Source organism: Tympanuchus pallidicinctus, unplaced genomic scaffold (genome assembly GCF_026119805.1).
Source record: "Tympanuchus pallidicinctus isolate F22 unplaced genomic scaffold, pur_lepc_1.0 scaffold31, whole genome shotgun sequence".
Taxonomy (NCBI): domain Eukaryota; kingdom Metazoa; phylum Chordata; class Aves; order Galliformes; family Phasianidae; genus Tympanuchus; species Tympanuchus pallidicinctus.
In genome coordinates, this window is record NW_026294749.1 from 625,468 (window position 1) to 648,780 (window position 23,313).

A 23,313-nucleotide genomic window follows, 5' to 3' on the forward strand; every position below is an offset into this window, starting at 1 on the left:
ACATGTGGTTGAATTTGTTCATTACTTGACAGAGCTTTGCTGCTTGGATCTATTCAATTTGGAGTGAAATCATTGCTATGAATACTGCCAAGCCACTGATTCTTTATGTTAACTGCATACCAACTGCCCACTTGCCACTTTAATAATTGCTCTCTATTTCATTGTGGTGCTAGGAAACAAAAATGTGGCTACAGCAGTCCCAGAATAGCAAGTTCCTTTTATAAATACAAACAAACAATAAGACATGAGGCAGCTTATTTCTGGATAATTGTAGGTTGATGATTTAGTATGTACATCCCAAGGTCAATTGGCTTGTGTGATTGTAGAGGTTCAGGCACTGCATTCAAACTGAGGGAGCAGGGGGCTGTATTCACAACAGGAATTGGAACTTGATTTGTAGGATGGATGGAAACCACCTTACCCACCGAATTTCCAGTTATCATAACCAGCAATACGACATTAGTGGGAGCTAAACTGCAATTTACAGCTGTCTTACACAACCTAAAGCCATTTCATGAATGAGATTAACTATGCTGTTTAAATCAGTGTTACAGAGCGAGGTAGAGGAGGGATGTTATTTCATTCTGGAGAATATCCATGGCCTGTAATTTCAATTTTTTTTGGAATTTAATTACCAAAGCTATAAAAGTACATTCTCAGTAAAACCTCATTACAAATATGTGTGCTGGAAAGCTGCCTCTGTCTAATGCATTCCATTATAAAACACACACACACACAAAATAAAAATCAGAACTTAATTTTAACCTATTATAATACAGGAGGTCTCACCTTCATTATCAAGTTTTAGTACTGCAGTTTCATATAGCTTCATACCAAGGTGAATTTAGCATGATTTGTAATTGGGCCGGCAAGAATGCTGAACAGCTGGGCTCCAGTTCCTCACAGCCCTGCCCAGAGAGGCCACCTGCAGGTCTACAGCACAGCCTTGCCCTGAGGGAGATGCTTGGTACCCCTGGTGCCCTACTCTTGGTGAGGCCCTGTCTACCTGGTGCCTCCTGGCCCATCCGAGGAGCCCATGGCCCTCGCCAGCATTGAAACACAGTGACACTACTTCTGTTGTGCATGCTCTGACATTTTAGAGCACAGCTCTTGTAGCATAGAATACCGAGGACAAACACTAATGAATTGCACTACTTAATGCCAATTTGATCTGCTGCTTTCATGCCATTTCAATTTATAATCTTTTTACAAAATTACATGAAAGTCACCCTTAATTTTTTCCCGCACTTTGCTCAAATAATTCTTATTTATGTAGCATAGGCCTGATTCAATTTTTGAAACCCTGGTAAAATTTTTCTGGAGTTCCTTTGAAGTTGAGCAATACCGTGTGTTAGAGATGAACGCAAATCACAGAATCACAGAATCACCCGGGTTGGAAGGGACCTCAAGGATCATGTAGTTCCAACCCCCCTGCCTAGCAGGGCCACCAAACATACACATTCAGAAAATGCTGTAAACAAACTCACTCCAAAATAATAATAACAATTTAAAAAAAAAGGTGTTCACAGCACAAATACTTTGAGCACAGCTTTCACATACCTCTCCATGCTGAGAAAACACCTCTGTCACCACCCTTGATGCTTCTGGGGGCTTCTGTCAGTGACACTGGGGAGAGCAAGGCTGCTTCAGATTGGGACTCCTTGTAATAAATAAGAAGTTTTCCTTTTAAATTAATTATGTAGGTAACAGTGAGTACAAAGTCAAATACAGGTAGCTGATGCTGTAGTCCTGCAGTCTTTTTAAACAGCTGTATATTTGTTACCAGAGCAATGAGGCCCTACTTTCTTTCTGGCAGCCATGTTTGAATGTCTTGGGTCAGAATATTCCCAGGGAGAGAAGAGAGAAAAAGACTGGATGGTTTTTATCTTACTGTAAATCATTAAAAACAAAGAAGATGGTTCATGTAACAGTGGCATTAAAGTAAAATGAGTGAAAGTATGCCTAGGGCATAATAAAATCTTTAATTTGTCGTTCATCCTCAGCCTTAGCCAGTGATTGATAGGTGATTTCACAAAAGTGTCCAGAGAACATTCTGAGTGAATCAATTTACTATAATATTAATATAGCTCAATTGCAGAAGCATTTGCTTTTTATTGCAACTTACTACTTCTCAATTTTGCTTACCTTTGGGGTATTGCTCAGTTCTGTCACCAAATTAGATGAATGCTGTTGAGTAACACCAAGTTCCTCTAGAAATAAAAAAATCTAACTTTAAGTAGAGCCTTAAAACTTTTGGCCATAGTAAATTTGTATCGAGGAGCAGTAATGTAGTACAACCCAGCTGACATGAATATTGCATCCCACAATATTTTATTCTATCTCATGATTACCTGCCATGGTCCATTTATCTGGCCCATGAATAACTTTATGCAGAGGATAATGGACACTCTTTTGCAACATGAGTTAATAGAAAGAGTGAAAATATGATGTCTCGTATCTGTCCTGCTGAAAGTACTTGGAATATACTTTCCATGCTTATTTCATTACAGCAAACTTCCTGTGAAATGAAGGGTCTGAGTAGCAAAAATACCATCAACTGCAAAGGAAAGCGGGGATGTTTCCATTACTCATTTTATCCTCTTAACAGTTGTATTAGACTTTATATACAAAACCATCAGCTGCATTTTTAAGTGCATCTCTCCTCCAGGCGCTTCTTTTGGTCTAATCTCGCACCATTTGTTCCTCCTTTAAATTTTATTCCTAATTATTTTTTTTAACATGGTTGGAGTAGCAATCTCTCACTTCATATAGCTCACACAAGCAAAATATTGCTTTCAAGATAAATTGACACTTAAAAAAATAAAGCTGAATGGTTTTGCCTGAGTAAAATTTTATACAAGCAAACAGTCAAGCACAGATAATATAATCTGTAATAATAAATTGTTTTTCTAGATATTTTCCTCTGTGGTAAATGTTGCAAATTTATCATCCATGAGAAACTTTCCTGGAGATCTGTTTGTTTATTCTAACATATAAAAACAACATTTTGTTTTCTGAAAAAGAAAGGAACAAAATTCAAACTACTTTGGCCTAGCTATTAAGCAGTTCATGCTGGTGTTGTGATTTTGTCCTATTCCACAAAAACAAACACATAACAAAACAGAAAACAAAACAAAACAACCCTGATGTTCAGTGGTTAAATAACTGTCGTAATTTACTTAAGTATTATAATCATACCTTTATGAAGAACTTTTATGAAATATGTTCTTCAGGCCACACATGATGGCACACTGGAAGGTCACTGTTGGGACCGATGAGTAGATGCTCAGACAGCCTTAACTCTACATAACATACATGGGACATGACCTTCCCTAGATCTGACTCTTAAGCAGATAAGCCACTTTCTGGCCAGCTGAGCACTTATTCTGTTCTGTAATGTCTTAGGAAAGTAGGAAAGTTGAAGGTATTAGAATATTAGATTTGGAAAGAACATTGCGATAGGAAATGTTTATTTTCAGAAGTTACTGCTTTTGCAGAAAAGCTAGAGATTGAACCTTCCATGAAAATCGCTTCATTCTTAACGTTAGTGAGTAGGTACACTGAGATGTACATTGTCTTGATATTCAAGAGCCACAGTTCATCTTACACTGATAGGTTAGTTATGGGAGAAGAGTGGAAATTTCATAAACAATTGACTGAAAAATCACACAAGTTTTCATTTTTAGCTTTGCAGGTATCTGGACTCCTTAAAGAATACTAGGGAAGACAATTCCCAATGGTTCCAACACCCCTTCTAGCTTGACCTTTTTTGCTACTTTGTTCCTTGAAACCGGTTTTAATTAAAATGGTGATAAAAATGAGTTTGGGAGTTCATCCTATAACAAGTCTCACAACAGCACTATTCCATGATTTGTGTGAATTAATGATAGTCTGTTACCAAGGGCTGTTTTTCTCCCACTATGATAAAGAAAAAATTAAAGCAGCTTTCAAGGCAAACAAAAATTGAGTATCTGGATGTGAGACAGTCATAAAAAAAATACATATTTTTAAATAAGAGTTATTTTTATGCCTTTTTTTTTGCAAATTGCTTTTGAGAAAATTATACTCAAATATCCAATTACAATTACTTTCCACAGTAGACTTGTAGACTGACTTCTTAACAGGCAGATCTAACAGATATTCTTCAGAGGCTTAAGATGTATCTGGTAAATCATATCATTTCTGTAGGTTTGATGTCCAATTGACTAGGACTCAGGAGATCTGAACTGTATTCCAAGTTCCAAGACAGTCTTTTTGGAAATTCCAGTTTCTACACTTTGCTATTCAAAAAAACAAAGCAAATGTGATTGACTGCTTTTGTGAAGTGTTTTGAAATCTCCTGATGAAATGTTGCATACAAGCTAGCTATCAATATTCTTATTTTCAAGAGGAAGGCTCCGTGCAAAATTACACTGAATGCCCATTTTCTCCCTGAAGGAGATGTGCCTCGGCACATCTGGTAATGATTTGCTGTTCTACAGTTCATGTATTTTGTTCTATTTAACACTTTTTTTTAATTATGTTTTGTATAAAAACATTTATATAAAAACCTTTGTGAAAAAACATTATATAAAAACATTTTTGTATAAAAACAAAGAATTTTACCCTTATAAAATGGACTTGTTGCATTGATCATGCTTTCTGTAGAGACCACAGGCATAAGTACCCATGAGGGAGCACCATGCCACCAGGTGGCTGTCAATAGGCTTCCAGCATTGCACTGGTCTGGATAGAAGGTTGGAGGAAACCCAAAACATTGGCTATACAGTCACACTGGAGGCTGCCCTTCCAGTGTGCCTGGGGAATAGCCAAGCAGTGGTAAAACCTGTAAAGATCACTATATTCTTTCAGCGTACACACCTTTATCTTCTACAAAGAATTCTATCCAGCAATGCTAAGTACTTCACCACATATTCAGCTACATAAATATATATATTTCATATTTGCATGCTGAATGAGAAGCAAAGAGTTCATTGAGAAAATTCAACTCCTCTTACTCATAAACATCTTTGCTATGAAAACAACAATTTGAAGGAATCTGCTGCTTTTCTCCTATGAATTTTTTCACTGATTCCCCAAACTTAGAAGTCACCTTAGTATATTTTTTTATTTCATGTAACAAGAAAATAAAATACACTTGATTAACATTTATTTTAAGGCCAAAGGAATAAATATACCTTTACCAAAGGAACAACCTTCAGAGTAGTATTTAATCTGTTATACCTTGTATGTGCATTAAGCAGACTTTCAGTAGCAAGGGAAATCTCCTGGGAAAGCTCAGGTGCTGTATGTTAACTACCATTATTCTCTACTTTCCCTTGCACTCACCTTGTTTTAGTTTGGTCAGTGTCCCTTTGGATAAGGTGACTGGTATCTTCATTGCCAGTGCTGGAATGGCTGGAATTCTTATTTGCTGCATTTGTGAATTTGTGTATTTTCACTCTTATTTGTATGTAGTCCAGAGTCATAAAAGCACAGCACACAGAATTTGAACTCAAGAAGTGACTGCCCTGGCTACTTTTTCTTTCTTTGACTACAATTCGTGATTCTGCAGATTTTCCAACTGTTGGAGATTACTATCCTATATATTCACAGAATAACACTTAAACCCCTATTATTTAGATTTGATTGATATATGCTCAGATTTGGAAAGTCATCTGCAACTCCAGTTCCTAGGTTTCCCCAGAGATTTTTTTTATAATACTGAAAACAACTTCAAATGCAACATCAAGATACCACTCCATCCATTCAGTCCTCCTACTGAGGTATCATCTTATTTCCTGAAAGAAGTGTACAGCCTTTTGGCTAGGTATTAACAAACCTGCATCATGATAATGAGATGAAATATGTAGAATTGTGTCTCAATTATTTATTTTCCCCCCTTCTTGATTATTCTCATTTCACCACCAGCTGCATTCAGACCAGGATAAAGGAGATGGATCACTTAAGTATATCCTTTCTGGAGATGGAGCAGGAGACCTTTTCATTATCAATGAAAACACTGGTGACATCCAAGCCACAAAGAGACTGGACAGAGAAGAGAAGCCTGTATACATACTTCGTGCCCAGGCTATAAATCGAAGAACTGGAAGACCAGTGGAACCAGAATCTGAGTTCATCATCAAGATCCATGATATCAATGACAATGAGCCAATGTTTACAAAGGATGTTTACAATGCCAGCATTCCAGAAATGTCAGATGTTGGTAGGTGCTAACAGTTAATTTCTGTGTCTGATCTGAATTCTTTCTGTAGATTTTATTAAGGGCCCCAAACTGAAAGGTAATGAATGCAGACATCTGCTGTTTGCGATGAGTAGAAGTAATTGAGCCAATAAAAAAAATCTGTGTCCAGTGGAATTAGTGACAATAGTTTGCTGAAAACAAAAGTATCAGATGAGTAAAATACGCTTCTTGTGTTGTGCCACGGGAAAAGTAAGTTAATGCATTCTTGTTTAGTTCACAGTGCAAGTAAGCTGAGCTGACCTCTCTTACAGGACACCTTCAAAGAGTTTAGCATACACTGATAACATAATTTAGTTGCAGTGTAATAGTAGTTAAGATATGATCACCTACATGGGTCAACACCATCCCTAGAACTATTCCGCTAACATTGTTTAGTTCAAGAACATAAAGAAGTGCAAAAGGAGAGATGCAGAAGTGACCGTACACACTTCAGGAAAAAAAACTGTGAGCCAAGTCAACTCATCATTAATTCTAAGATATGTCATTACTTTTCTATTAATTTTGTTGCTTTTATTAGGCAAAAAAACTGAGCTACAAAGTCAACTGCTGTCCATTTAAATCTTTCCGTTTGTTTGTTCAAAGATATCAAGCCATCAGAATGAATTAAAATAAAAAAGAGGGAGAGATAATTCCTTGAAATATGACTTATGATTGGATCTCTTTCAGGGAAGTTCGCAGGTTTTGAATTTTTCTCTCAGATTCTTAGGAAGGTTATTTTGATTTTTTGTCAGAGAAAAATGGATGATTGAATGGCAAGAGGCATAGTTCTAATCTGAAAAAATACCCAGAGACAGAAATATTAATTAATCACAATCAAGAATGAGATTAAAATAAAGCTCAAGCAATATGAAAATAAAGACTTTAGGGCATATTCTCTCATTCATGGGACTTGTCACACAAATGTAACCTCACCTGGTGAAGAGAGAATCACAGAATCACAGAATCACAGAATCACCTGGGTTGGAAGGGACCTCAAGGATCATGTAGTTCCAACCCCCCTGCCTAGCAGGGCCACCAAACATCCACATTCAGATCAGGTTGCCCAGGACCCCGTCCAACCTGGCCTTGAACACATCCAAGGATGGGGCATCCACAACCTCCCTGGGCAGCCCGTTCCAGGGCCTAACCACTCTCCTTGTGAAGAACTTCCCCCTAACATCCAACCTAAATCTTTCCTCCTTCAACTTTGATCCATTTCCCCTAGTCCTGCTGTTGTCAGCCCTTCTGAAGAGTTTACTCCCCTCCTGGGTGTAGGTTCCCTTCAGGTATTGATAGGCTGCAATGAGGTCGCCCCGCAGCCTTCTCTTCTCCAGGCTGAACAAGCCCAACTCCCTCAGCCTGTCCTCATAGGGGAGGTGCTCCAGCCCCCTGATCATCTTAGTCGCCCTCCTCTGGACCCTTTCCAAGATCTCTATGTCTTTCTTGTACTGAGGGCTCCACACCTGGACACAGTACTCCAGGTGGGGCCTCACAAGAGCCGAGTAGAGAGGGACAATCACCTCCCTCTCCCTGCTGACCACCCCTCTCCTGATGGAGCCCAGGATCCCATTTGCCTTTCGAGCTGCCAGAGCGCACTGCTGGCTCATGTTAAGTCTCTCGTCCATCAGGACCCCCAGGTCCTTCTCTGCCGAGCTGCTCTCAAGGACCACTCCTCCCAGCCTGTACGGGTGCCTGGGGTTCTTCCGGCCCAAATGCAAGACCTTGCACTAATATTCACATTGTAGTATGTGAAGTTGAATGCTTTATTCACAAATCTGCTTAAAATCTTTAAACTTAAGCTCATTTATCACATTTGTTAACACTTTGACCAGGATTCAAAAACATTTATTTCTCTAAAAGATATGTAAAAAAAACAGATTTACATTCTGATGTCGAACACCTTAAAGTCTAATATTGTTCTGACTGTAAATTTTAATTTAACCTGTTACAAGCATGAGTAAATTTGTGAAAGTATGCTCTTGAGCCAGATTCAAACTCTAAACATCTTCCATATCTAATGAAAGCTGGGTTTCTGACTTGTTCCTAAAACTTATGATAAAGGATTTATGTATCCAATTGATAACTGCAGTTTAATGAACTGAGAAAAATCCAGCTATTATTTTAGTTTGGAAACTGGAGAGCAGAATAACTCCTACTAAATAAGGACATCTCTACTTTTTTACCTTATGTTTGACTTGAACCTCAGCTATGCTTTTCTTTATCATAAACTGTCTCAGCCATGAGAAAGAAAAAAAGAAAAAAAGAAAAAAAGAAAAAAAGAAAAAAAAGATTTTTATTTTCTTTTATTATTGCAGGTACCTTTGTTGTACAAGTCACTGCAACTGATGCCGATGATCCTACATATGGGAACAGCGCTAAAGTTGTCTACAGCATTCTCCAGGGACAACCATATTTCTCCGTAGAATCCGAGACAGGTCAGAAGACCTTGTCTGTCATTCTGTGACAATGTCTGCAATTTAAAATGACATGCTAAGCCAAGCTAGGACATATTAGTCAAAAACTTCAAAGAGATTTTATCTTATTCAGTGCAAAATCTGACAAACTTAATTGAGCGATACATTTGTAAACATGACACCTACAATATTTTAATCTAAAAGCAAAATCTAATAAATACAATTAGTACTGAATGTGAAACAGTTTTCAATCATTTTTAACAAGCAGTGGTACAGAGACTGCTGTAGATGCTTAAATTAAACCAAATAGGTTGGCTTTTAGAAGAAAATGAGAAAACAGGTGGGTGTGCAAAAAAAGTGCTTAATCCTCATATATCTTCATAATGGCTAAATTAAGACTGAGGGTTTGCTTGGTGCTTTTTTTTTGTTTTTTTTTTTTTGTTTTTGTTTTTTTTTTTTTCCTCCTGCTTCTTCAAAACTTGTTTAAAGTAATTATAATTTCTGTACATCTGCAACATATCACTTTAATGCTAATTTTATGAAAGAAATCTTAATTAAGAATAATGATAGAAGAGGTAAAATTGGCTGTTGAGCTACACTAGCAGATCACGAATTGCAAACTTCTGAGTTCTGTTTTTGGAATATATTTAAATTATACACAGTGACTAGAATTTTTAATGGGCTGAATAACAGACTGCTTTGCAGCCTGTGTGTGTAAAACGTGAATTCTGATTGATCAAATCTGCTGTACTACTACACTATCCCACTACACAGATAATCTCAGGACTTATGTCAAACTTCTACAAGTAATAGAAGATTTCAAGAGGCTCCTTAAATAGGAATATCCATTCTGATAGTTTGCTTGAAGCTAGAGATAATGGTTGTCCTCAACATCCTTACAGGAAAAGAATGGCATTCCAAACAATTAATCAGGTTTTAAAATTGTTTCTTATCTAAATCTTAGAGACTTGGGCAAGGTAAAGATGAGATGTCAGAGAAAAATGTGAGACGAAAAAAAATACATATGAAAAAAAGGGAAGCCAGTATCAAAGGGAGCATGAGGTATTAGATAGTACAAGAAAGAGGATTTCTGCATGCATTCTCACTTGGAAAGTATAATATCTGTTCTTAGAGTTATAACATGGATAATGCACCCAGGAGTTTAGCAGTAATAACCTTTTAGCAAGAAGGTTGTATGAGGAATGGAAGGGAAGAAAGGTAAACCACAGACTTGGTCGTGCTCACATGGAAATCAATTGCAAAACTCCTAGAGTCAAATAAGTCATTCTTGAAGCTGTTATGAATTTTCCCATGGATTTCAGTGCTTGGATTTCATCCCTTTTGTCTACAAAGGAGTCAGTTCTTAGCCTTAAGATACCCAGCCAGAACACAAGCATTTTGCTTTGTGGTAAATCTAAATGACTGAATTTCAATAGGAGTTGGGCTTAAAAATGACTTTGTACCTTTGAAGAAGGAACAGACTGGCAAAATCATTTAAATTAATGTATAAATAGAAATATATATACTTGGGCTTACAGCCTTTTTAATTAACTTCTCCCATTTTAATGTTGTCGTATTGCCTCTTTAATGATGTATTGCTGAAGTTAGTTTTTTCCCTTATTTTCTTTCTTTTTTTTTTTTTTTTTTTTTTGTCAAAATGAAAATACTGACAGAACAGGAGAGAAAAGATGGAGTGCATTATAACAAACAATGAGCCTTTTTCAAGTTCAGTGAGAGACTTTAGCATGGAACTGAAAGGGTGTAGATGTAAAATAACACTGCTCACAGATAGGTAGAACATCTTTCTGGGAATGTCATTACTGTTGTGTCTGTCACATAGACAGCAGCATGAGAGGTGATATGAGAGGTCTGTAATTTAATGTGCCATCTCATAACAGTAAATATTTGTATTGGGCAAAGTTTACTCGTTACAACAGAGATTGCTTTGTTCCTTAGGATGTGGGTTTTTTTTTAATAACAGGTTTCATCGATGTCAATACATTACTTGTGAAGTTTACTTTTTAATTTTCACATTTTAGGTATTATTAAAACTGCTTTGCTAAACATGGATCGTGAAAACAGGGAGCAATATCAAGTGGTCATCCAGGCTAAGGACATGGGAGGCCAGATGGGCGGATTATCAGGAACCACCACTGTGAACATCACGCTGACCGACGTAAATGACAATCCTCCTCGGTTCCCTCAGAGTATGGAATATTTATATTCTAAGTCTTTACAGTAAAATAAACAAGAATTTAGTATTTTTGTATTTTTTTTTTAAGTCAAGTTTCTGCTGTCATGAATTTAGAGAGTACGACTTCACTTGAGAAAGAAAAAGGGAGTACACAAGCAAGAAGTAGGATCTTGCTAAGGTTAATTACAATCATTAGGAAACTTACCTTTAATATTTTTACTACATCTGCAATAAATAGTCCGAGAAGTGAATTAACAAACAGAAACAACTTCTATTCTTTGCTACCTATAAACTTATGTATTAAACTATAAGCTTTGACTGATACAATCTATATTTTCTGATCAATATTGTTTTTATAAAAGACTTCGTGGTCAACTGCATTTTAAGGAGTCTGTTCTAGTCTAACATATTTAACTTTTGAAGTATTTAATTAAGAATGTAAAATGATCCCCGGAGTAACTCTATCAAAATGAGTGTTTTTACCTAGGAAACACTTGCCTCAGTGGGTTCTCCTATATGCATTGCAAGCAGAAACAAAGGTACATTTATAAATATACCAGATATTTCTGCCTATTGTCCTCCTCTTGCCTCAGATCATTTAGACAGCTGTGTAATATTTAAGGGAAACAGTTGAGTCAGATCTTTTAGAAAGCCATTTTTATTAATGATTGTTCATTGCCATAAGTGATTCAATGTGATTCAGTGTTCATTCACTTTTCTTCCTCTCTCTTTTTCCTTCCTTCATCTTTGCTTCATCTTACACTGCTCTGTGTGTATATGTGTGTATCAGAGTGTCAGGGTGTGTCAAAGTCAAGAGCAGCTGTTCAAGAAAATAATTGCAGATACTATCAGACAAATCACCAAGCTTTGGCAGTTAAGTCACTGGGAATGTTATTGGAAGCAACTTGTCATTTAAGTTCAAAGTCTGTTCTTAGCTGTGGGCAAAATGTTTCCATTTAAATTTAAACAAGTTAAGAGGAAATATAGCACTCTGCCTCCAATGAGTTAATTATACATCTCTGGACATGAGTGTCTTCAGTATAAAAGCCAAAGATATAGCCTCATAATGCCAACATTCCCCAAGCAGTTTTTTCTCAGGGGACAAATTCAGTGCAGCATATTAGTAATAGGCATTTGAGCCAGATTTGCTTTTAGTGGGCTTTTAGTGATACTAAACTGCATTGGCCTCTGGCAGGTCTTAATATTTTATTTGTCTTTTGACCTCAAAACATTTTTCATATAGTGTTTTGTTACTGTTAACACAGACTGATAGTATCTAGGAAAGGACATATGTTGCTAAAGTTGCATAGGAAAAAAAATCCCTTCATACTAGAAAAAAAAAAGGTAGAAGAATAAATTACTTTTATCCCTATGAAAGTTAGGCAGAGGCTGAATGCTTTTGCACCAGGAAAGTACAAAGACAAAGCCACTCAGCAACTCATCTGTTCATGCCCAACAGGACAGCGTGTTCAGAAATAGCGTCCAAAATACCATGAGTCTGACTGACAAAAGTTTCCTCCTCCATCTACTGTAGGCACCTACCAATTCAGAGCTCCTGAGTCTACGCCACCTGACTCACCAATTGGCAGGATTAAAGCTAACGATGCAGATGTGGATGAAAACGCAGAGATTGAATACAGCATCACTGAGGGTGATGGACATGACATGTTTGGAATTACCACAGACAAGGACACACAGGAAGGAATTATAACTGTCAAAAAGGTACACATCCTAACACACTTCATACCAACCTCAAAAATACCAGGAAAAAATGTATCTACCACATTTTCCATTGCTTTCCATTTTTAGTGCAACATGTAGTTTATTAAATTGCTATCTATCTCTGCAATATTACCTATATAAATTTTCTTTTATACAATTAGGATGCTTTCTCCTTTACAAAAATAACACACATAATTTGAGAGTACATAATCTATGAAGTGGGATAGAACTGAGAAAATTCTGTCTGAACGTGTCTACAGGACAACTCAAGGAGTCACCCAACTGTGACATTGTTTCTATCATGCATCCAGGATTTGTTCACTTCTTAGAAATGTGCTGTATTAAAACCACAGTAATATTCAGTGTCACACAGCCTGCTTTGCACCATCAAAAGATATTGAATTGTATAGCTATAACATATCAAAGTACAAAAACAAATTTATTTGTCTCATGCTATAAAGATACAATTAATAAACCCATTAGCATGCTTTTCCTTCAGAAAAGAAAAAAAAAAAACAAAAACAAACAAACAAACAAAAAAACAGTGCTGTGTTGGATCACAATGGACACCATCTACTAGGCTGCATGTTGGCTGTCAGAAAAGGTTTGAGAAATATTGTTTACAGTGGGCTATCAGGCAAGCTTGATAAGGTTACAGATATCATCCTCCATCAGTTCAAGTTCAGTCATTGCTAAATAGACATGGTGTAGATTTTCTAAACATAACTTGCATTTGATATCAGTACAACACCTGTCATTACTTGTTTTTTAAGAGATGCCTTTAAGGGGCTGATTATGATATCAGTCTAGCTCTGTTTGCATTTCTGTCTCTTGGTGACTGAAGCTGTGAATCTTCTACAGCCTAACAGAAAAGTGTGATAACTAGTCTCTCCCCACATTACTCTAAGGAATGTAAGAAATGGTTCCTAAATTCTTCTTCTTCATATTTTATCAGTGTGATACAGTCATAGCCTATCATAAAATTATGTGGGTGGCCCTGAATGTCTTCTGACACCAAATAAGACAGTGATCATTTCAGTGATGGAATGTCAACATGTTAGAAAGTTGCTCCTAGAGAATCCCCCTTTAGTGTATGGTGCTTAAGGTCAAGAGTCCAGAAAGCAACAAAATTTCAAAACCAACAGGATAAAAAGCGTGAAGAGTTGAGGCTATTTAAAAAGGTACAGTTAATATGAATTTGGAAGTTCTTGGCACAGAATTCCCTGCCAAAGTTTTTTTTGTTTTGTTTTGTTTTGTTTTTCTATAACTTACCATCAGCACAAAGAGCCCCAACTTTCTTCTCTCTTCTGGCATGTTAATTCCAGTTCAGGCTCTTGTAAGCAAGCACAGGCTTCCATCACCCAGTTTATTTAGATACCCTTGTCTGCTCGGCACAACTATCTCCACAGACTTCTCAAGTTTTTTTGTTTGTTTGTTTCTCTTCCCAGGCACTGGATTTTGAAAATAAAAACTTGTATATTCTGAAGGTGGAAGCCACCAATACTCACGTGGACCCTCGATTCCTCTACTTGGGGCCATTCAAGGATTCAGCCACAATCAGAATTCAAGTGGAAGATGTAGATGAACCCCCTGTGTTCAGCAGACCAGCATATATAATTGAAGTGAAAGAAGATGTTCCAATAAACAGTGTAATAGGAACAGTAACAGCACAGGATCCAGATGCTGCCAAGAACCCTGTCAAGTAAGCACAGACTTTCAGCTCACTCTGAAATTCTTTTACTGCTTTGATTTTGCTCTTTTTTTTTCATGTGAGTACACACAGAGAAAACTGTTTTGAGAATGAAACTGTTTGGGTATGCTTATATATGGAGTAGCATAGCTGGCAAATGATCTCTCTTACTTGAGCATATCTGTGCATGTGTGATTGTGTTTGCATGGCACTTGCATCTCGAATTATATCCTAGCCTCTTCAGCAAATAATGTTTGTGGTTATTTTTACTATGGAAGAGTTTACTTGGAAGGAACACTATGATGATGCTAGTGTTCTCCTTTCACCTCCAACATTTTCCAGTGCACTGTAGTGCATCCTTTTGGCTATATGACAGGGAAGTGATTCAGCAGCTTCTCCCATCCATTCATGTCTGTTTATCAGAGGTCACATTTATCTTCTACACACCACTAACATAAATGCCTTAAAAGCACTTGTTTCACACACAGACTCTGTTCTCACTTGTATCAGCGTAAGGTTAGTAAGATACAAATCAGGCTCATGTACTTCATAAATTACAGTTGCTATGACTCAGTAAATTAGTATTAGAGGAAATGGAGTAAAACCTAAGGTTGGTGTAGCAAAACCTAAGCCTTCATTTTTATTCTTATTTTTTGTAAATTAAAAGGTCTGAGTACATCTGAAAACTGGAGTAGTGAAGTACTTAAATTATATTAGATGGATATTTAGAAATTCTTTCATATTCTGTGTGTTTTAATTAGAGTTCATTGCTGCTGACAAGGCAGGAAGAGGAGGAAATGAAAAAATACAGCAATATTAAATCCAGGTCAATTTTTAGCATGTCTCTGGTTTAGGCATGTTAGGAAATGCAATAGTGTGTTTAGATCAAAGATAGAACAGTACAGGTTTAATAAAAATCCAATCTGTCAATACTTTGTACATCTGCAAACAGCTATTTTTCAACAAGATGTTTTGCAGTGCTTATGAAGCATGTGTAAATTCTAAGCTCTCAGCTCATCTTGTGAGATGGGTAAATACTGCTATCTTAATTTCCTAGAAGAAGAAACTATCTGGCAGAAACACTCTCTGTTTGAACGCCTTGCCCTGCACGTGAATTCTTGTTTAAGACTAAGCCTTTAAATTTTAATTAAGGTTTGCTTTCATTTATGTCATTGGCATGCAACAATTGTAGGAAGTTCTGGATTAGAAGAGAGAGTATAGTGACTTGAAGGGCAACATAGGGTTTTGCTGACTGTGGTGAGTTTCAAGGAAAGAATTAATACCATCTATAGCCTGTCTTCATGGGTATGCTAGCATGATGATGAAAAATTGCTTGAGGTGAAACCCAGGCAGAACCCTTCCAGTCCTCATATAAACATACTTTTTCATATCTAATGGCACTAGAGAATGAGGGGAATGCTTCTCTGATTCCCTCTGCTCCCCTGTTGTGATAACTAAAACCACTTGAATTTCACACCAGCACCACCTCTTAATTGTTAAGCATTTTACAGTGGATAGGGATTATACTGTACACTGAGTGTCGCCTATTGGCTCTTTTCTATTAATTGCATGCGTGTGATAAAATTTATCTATCATTCAAAGGGCTGTTATTAAGCACTGTACAGGTACTCTACATATTAAAATATAACTATTGGACAAATTTGAGTTGAAATGTCAAAATTGGTGCAGAACAGCAGAAAACCTGTCTTCTTTACACACTAGTAACATGAAACAATAAGAAAGAAAAGAGAAGAAAAATAAAAATGAGGAAGAAGTTAGAGTAACAGAAGCAAACATAGAAACAATAAATAGGAAAACCAGTAAGAGGGAAAGGAACTCAGCAGAGAGCAGCAGCCTGTGAGACAATAAATGCACGTAGGTTGTTCCAAAAGTAATGCTTCTTATTTATTTCCATGGAAACTAGAGCAGATATAAAGAGCATAATAATGCTATTTAATAGAGCACATTCTCAGCTACAAAACACTGTTTTTCAACACAATCACCACTATCAGCTATGCATTTTCACCAGCAATGAACAAAAGCCTGCATTCCGTATTCATAAAAATCTGCACCAGTGAAGATGACTCATTGCTGTTGTTGTCTCCATTGCCAAAACACACCACCCACTGCCTCACTCTGCTTACTGTTCAGTCTCCATAAATATTTAGCAAGTATTGATGAATGTCAATGACTGCAATCTTTTCCTCATGGAGGAATTCAATAACACACCTTTGTTTCATATGCACTTCCATATCAGATAGCCCCTCTGCTGCCATCTGTCACATGGCAACAAAATGTAAAAGAATCTTGATGGCAAGGTTCAGCCTTTACTGCCATACCTCTGATACAGTGGGCCAACATAATAAAATAGGTGGCATTACTTTTGGAGCAGCCCTCATAATTTTATGGTGCTAATGCATTGAATATCTCCTAGAATTTAGGGTCAGAGGTTGAGTCTGCATTTTTTTGACAGGGTGATTTTTTTCCATCATGCAATGGAGGTGTTAAATCTGATTTTCGCTCTGAGCTTCAGGGAAGATGCAATTAGACTGTATATATATGGCTTGTCACTTGCTTGTCAATTTTCCTTGACAGTTAAAAATAAAATCTTTAGATACTTGATATTACAATGAAAACCCTTCATTTTCTCCTCTACTTGAGTGAAGATTTCTCTTTTTAAACAAACCGAGTCCTAACTCTGTTAGATGAAAGCCCCTTTGATCTTCCATTAAAGGAAACCTTCACAATATCATTATGAAAATGCATTATGAAAAATTCACACGCACATCCCTTCCTGACCCACAAATCTTCCTGACTTGCGGTTGCATTAGACAGCAAGCTGCTGGGCGTCAGGAGACAATGAAGCAACAGACAAATATGAAGTGAATATCTGCCCTGGTTGAAGAGTGCATCGTTGTCTGTGACCTATGTATCAGTAGAACATCAGTCCAGCCCTTATAAATTAGCTTTTCTGCTATGTAACATTAAGGAATTATAAAAATACACCAATAAATGTTTGGCTATATGTTTAAATAACCATCCATGCATAGCAATGTTCATACACTCCTGATTAATATTCCGCTGTCCAGCTGTGCTATGAAAAAAGTTTTGCATTCTGCTTCTCCTTGATCTAAACAGAAATGATGTTATGAACCTCTGCACACTGAAGAAAGAAAAAAAAAAAGAAAGCTGCAGTTGGCATTGCTGTATTGTACATCAGATCTCTGTAAATTGCTAGTTGAGGTTTTTTTTTTTGCTATAATACCTCCTTAGAGTCATAATGAAGTTCATCAGTCACTGGAGCTGTCTCCCTGCTGTGATTTGATTTACAAAAGTTTCCTAGATTAAAATGATCCGCAAACAAATGTAAGGCTTAATTTTGTTTGTGTATTTTAATGACAACATATTTGCATGTGTTAGATTCTCTCTTTCACTTGCCCCTTCTTCCTGTTATGTACCAGGAGAGAATGGAATATATATAGATACCTTTTAACTGTCTAGCTTGTCAATTCCTCGAGGTTTGAAAGTGATGAGGTCCTGAAATCTGACAAATACGCACCAGTAATTTTATTAAATAAATGTAAAACTGAGTTGGATGTTGTCTGCTTAATTCTTACTGTATTATGATCCATAAGTCAGAATCACCACCAGTTCTGAATAATTAACAGTCCTTGACCAAAAGAGACTGGATTATACAAACTGAGAAACAGAAGTGACACTCTGGCTTATTAAAATCATCTTTCTAGTCTAGGGTTAATGATATAATTAGAATATGCTTTAACTGCATTGACCTTGTTTGTATTTTCCCTTGAATATGAAGAAATAAAACTAACATTTCATTAAGAAGCTGTTCTCTGGTTATTTTTTTTTTTTTCTTTTTTCTCAGTTTAACTTTCCTCTGCACAAACAACTGAACATACATTTGGTTTTACAAGGATTTACATTTTTAAATTCTTAATGTTTTGAGAAGAAGTCTTTAATGTATAAAGCTCCAGAACATTTTCTTTCATTTCACTCAGATACTGTATCACAGATGCGATTGAATCTGGGCAATCTTGGAAAGTAATGATAGTGATTACAATATGTCAAGGCATTAAAATATGCTAAGGCTGTAAGATATGTTAAGTCCATTCATAATATGAAGCATGCGTGAAGGCATAACCGAAGAAAAAAAGAACAACGGACAACTCATGCCTGCTACTAGCCTACAGCTAGATACTTTCTTAAATATCTTGCTGAATAAGAGACTGAAACATACTATTAGAGCTGGCCAGAATAGCTAATCTATGGAAAATCCTGGTATTTTCATTTCAAACAAGAATGAAAAATCTAGATGTACTGTGAAATGGAAATACTGAAGTATTTCAGCTGAAAGATATGGAAATGAGCTGCAGAATGTCTGAAAAATGACTGAATTCACAAAATACCAACATAATATCATATAAAAGCCTGAATGAATGAAAGTTAAAATGAAATGTTTACCATATCAAATACTTACTTTGTCAAAATATACGAGAGTCAGACTGCTTGGTATAAACTTGTTTCCATCAAACATTTCAGCTAAGTCAACAAATTCATGTGTAATATTTACATTTGGACAAAACTACATGGTTTGCTGAAGCTGTCCTGTCACTCAGTGCTGCCTGTTCCATACCTTCGTGCATACTTTGTTCAAGCTGTCAGTAATGCTATAATGGTGCACTGAGGAACTAGGCTAGTGACACCAAAGTTGTCTTCACACAGATAAAATTTTTGTATTCTTAGTCAACTGACAGTGAAGAACAAGGACTAAATCAGATCTTGAAAAACTAGGAGGGTATGCCTATGCAAATACTACCAAATTAGCTTGCTCTTTGAGTATCTTTGAATGTAATTTGGTGTTTCCATAGAAATTGAATGTGTAAAACGAAAAGTAATTATTCAAAATAATTAATGCTTACTACAATTGTAGGAAGGTACTTTCCACTAAATTCTCATTTAAAATAAGACTAGTTTAACTTGCTGTGGATATCATATCCCATTTTTTTTTCAGTTGAAAAGAGAAACCATGAAGTTACAAAATAATTAGTAGGTTAGTGTTTTCAACTTAAACCTTTCTTAAAATCATTTTTGAGCTAGGCTCTTCCATCTATTCCTATCTGTGTGCGAGATCATTCTCAGAAGTTAAGAAACTGCACAGGCCCTGGGAAATCTGTGCAGAATAGAGGACATCTCACAGAGATGTGCCTACAGCGGAGAAGAAAGTGAATTTTTTTCTTCATCCTCTGCATTCCCTTCAATTCTTGAAAATGAACTCAGCCAGTCATTCTCCTGGCCCAGTTTTCACCTGATTGCATGCTAGCTCAGCTGTATCTCAGTTTTATCTTTGCCTAGACATAGCAGTAGCTTCCTTACCTCCACTGATACAGAGACCAAGAAAGGACACTGGGCTTCATAACTTTCTGTTCTGGATTGTACCCCAGTACACACTCAACCTGCAACAAGAGCAGAATAATACAATTGCATTCTTGTTTTAGAAACATCAGAAACACATTTCTGTCAAAATCTTCATCATTTACAAATTTTTTTTTCTTCATGAGAGATAAAACATTTGGATTAGGACAACGTTCAGTGTCCTGGAGAGTTTTGCTTTTAGAGTTGGATTCAGATCAGCAGGAAAAGAAAGAGTAAGATCAGATTGAAAAATTGTTCTGGTATTTAGACTATGGGCTTGTTAGCATTTGTTTTCACATTTGAATACCAAGAAGTAGGGCTGTGCATGTTAGTTTTAATGAATTACAGGAAACCTTTATGGGATATACATTGTGGAATAATGAATCTCTGTCCCACACCAACCTGTTATTTTGGGGACAATCTTTTTTAACCCTGGAAAGTGAAAGGCAGAAATGCCTCCTGGCCTTCAAATTTGCTACCAAAAATTATTTGGAACAGTTTGGATACAAAGCCATTAAAATAGGATTTGATAATGGGAAAGCCAACTCAGCCTCAAAAAAAATTTCATATCTTTCAGGACACAGACTTCACATTTCTCACTAAAAACAAAGCTTTGATGATTCTCAGAGGTATGTAAATTCCACAGTAATCCATTCATTCAATGACAATGCCCCACCTTCTAAATCAAACCTCCAGTGTGTCATTATCCAGAAGCTCAGAAAAAGCTCTTTGTGTGAATATATAAAGACACCGAAGCCTGCACTGAAAACAAAAGGCAACCCCATTTAATGGGTGTTTGATGTCTAGTCTTAGAAAATGGTTTAAGTACATAGAAAATAAATGGAAAACAATCTTCTAACTCCTCTCTCTGCATTTGCAGGTATTCTGTAGATCGACACACTGATATGGACAGAGTATTCAACATCAACTCAGGAAATGGTTCAATATTTACTTCAAAAACTCTTGACCGGGAAACATTGCTATGGCACAACATTACAGTAATAGCAGCAGAGATCAGTAAGTCAAACCTAAATACCACTGCTGTCCCTGATGTAATGAACTTAGCCTTCTAACTGAAAGTGTGGAAAGCACGGCTGGACAGATGTCAGGTTATATGGATAGGCCGCTCAATACTAATGAAGAAGTGGTAACTCTGAAAAAATGGTCTACGGTTTTATGTTTACTCAGGATGCAGTGCATGAAGAGGTAACAGCTGAGAAGGGAGGAAAGCAAGAATTCTATATTTTCTGATCAGTAATTGCCACAATGACTCTATGAGTTCCAAACAGTGGTATGCAGCAAATGAAATGGCTTATGGTTGAATGGCATTCCTTGAGTGACTTTGTTCTGATCCAGACTGAATGGCAGGATGTTTTCAGTTAGGGATGAGGTGGCTGGGCTGAGCTAGGTGCCCAAGTCTTAATCAGCTTTTTTATTTTTATAATTTCTAACTTCTGTATTTATTTTCTTTAATTCAGAATACCTGGTTACAAACTTGTCTGTTGCTTAGTTTAGGACTGGTCAGAAAAAGTAATCTTGTGGTTACAGTAGTCATGTTTATTTTATGAACTGATGTGCCAGGGATCTAGATAAAGCCATGTGTGCTAAGCAGCCTTAATGAGCCTCTTTATTTTAATGTTCCACCTATAAACATATGGCATATTACAGAATACAATCCCATTCACCTTTGCAGACTCCCAGTGCCTATGACAATGAAGCATGACAGAATGGTAGATTGATCTGGTATTATCAGTTCTGGGACTGTCCCAGAGGTTAAATGGCATTTTTTCAAAAATATGATCTGAGAGAAATACAAGTTCTACTTTCTCATTTTGAGTGTATGTTTGTGTATGGCTCACTCAGCTGCTGAATGCTGAGAAGAATGTAACTAAGAGGTACTTGACTCCAGTTTTCTTTACTCTGCAGAGTTTTTTTGTTTGTTTGTTTTGGTGGGTTTTGTTTTTTTTTTTGAAGCTGAAAACTGTTGTGATACATGTGGTACTAGTGAGGCAAACAGATGGCCTTGTGCACAGAAGACCAGTGCACTAGGGCCTACAGGAATTATATTTTTTTAAAATAGTTTTTTCTCTCTCTTAAGCTTGCACCTTTTTATGCCAGGTATGTGGTTTCTGCATACCAAACACTGACATCTAGCTGTTAGCCAGATGTTTGTGTTTCTGTAAAGTCTTTAAAGGAGTGGTCTAGGGTCAAGAGTTGTACACTAGAGACAGTGCTCCTGGATAGGAGAGGAGGGAAAAAATAAACACCTGAAAAGGAAAGAATACCAAGAAGCACACTTACTTTGATCCCAGTGGAACTGAAATAACATGCACTGCAGCAAACTGTGTAGTATCTGAAAACCAAGTTAGTATCCATATGAAACACTCATTTCAGTCCTTACCTCCTTCCCTCAGGGCAGAGCTTCTACTGGGCCAAATGCTCTCAGCTAAACCTTCTGAGTCTGAAACAAGTTTCTTCCTTAATTACAATTCTTCTTTACTCTGAAACATTGCAAGCTGCAACTGTCTTCCCAGGCTGTGCATCTCTGAGCCTAGACCAAATTTGGCATAACTAGGGTATATGCCTTCCAAAGGCAATTTTCTTGGCTGAAAAGCAGCTACTACTGAAACAAGGCTTAGTCTGATCCAGGCTACCTCACTAATTTTAGACTCAAGAGACTAAACTGGAAAACACCACTGCCTAATGCTCCTGGCTAAAACTTGACATTTCTAGCAAGGCTTACTGAATTCCATTCTGCTAACATTAGTTGCTCTCAGTAACACAAGATCACTAATTTAGATTACTAAAGAAGTAAACCAAAGGAAGGATCCATGCCAGTTACAGGCAGGACACACAGAAAGAGATGAATGCAAAAAAAAAAAAGTGGTAAAGTCGTAAAGAGAAACAACTTTCTGTGATGACTGTTTGACTGTTCACAGGTTTGTTTTATGGTATAAAACAAATGGAAATACAGAAGTTGTTTTGCCTTGAATTTTCTAAAATTATCAGTAAGTGTAGATAGCTGCATTTTCTAATGTTCTCCTGTTTGTTTTGTATAAGCTGCAGTTACTCAGCAGTCCTGAATGTTGCTCTGAATGTTGCAAACAATTACTTCATGAAACACAGGATTGCTACATCTGCCACAGTCAGAGGCAAACTGATAATGAAGCTCAGTACACAGTGCTCCTGACTCACACCTGCAGAATCACAGCTCACCAGACAGTTCTGAGGGTGTTTTAAAATAAATATCCTTTACTTAAATCTTAAAGGTAAATCAACATTGTCAGGACATTGGAGCAGCATTCAGAAAAAAAAAAAATGTTTAGCAGTTGATAGGTAAACATAAAACAAACTACTACAGAGAAGGATTTTAAGCAGATAGGTCTGTTTTATATGGTGGAACTTTTTCTTTAGAGATGGAGATCAGTAGTAATTAAAGGATAATACAAAAGAAAGAAAGAAAGAAACAAACAAACAAAAAAACTATTCCAATTCATTTGCAAAAATAATTTGAAAGAAGACAAAAAGGTTTTTAGGATGTATAAACGTATTTCATATATAAACTCATATTTCCATAAAATCAGAAAAAAGGCCCCCATCCATAGAATATATTGGTGTTTTATATAGCTTCTATTTA

The 23,313-nt window shown here is 36.7% G+C and overlaps 1 protein-coding gene across 1 annotated transcript in view; it reads left to right on the forward strand.

Annotated features, from left to right (window-relative positions):
* CDH6 (cadherin 6) overlaps positions 1–23,313 on the forward strand; it is a 103,023-nt gene that overhangs the window by 65,288 nt on the left and 14,422 nt on the right. Inside the window, exons 3-8 of the mRNA XM_052697563.1 lie at positions 5,911–6,205; positions 8,539–8,658; positions 10,677–10,844; positions 12,366–12,553; positions 14,002–14,255; positions 20,557–20,693. Of these exons, the coding sequence (XP_052553523.1) occupies positions 5,911–6,205; positions 8,539–8,658; positions 10,677–10,844; positions 12,366–12,553; positions 14,002–14,255; positions 20,557–20,693 (1,162 nt within the window). The remainder of the gene's footprint in view (positions 1–5,910; positions 6,206–8,538; positions 8,659–10,676; positions 10,845–12,365; positions 12,554–14,001; positions 14,256–20,556; positions 20,694–23,313) is intronic.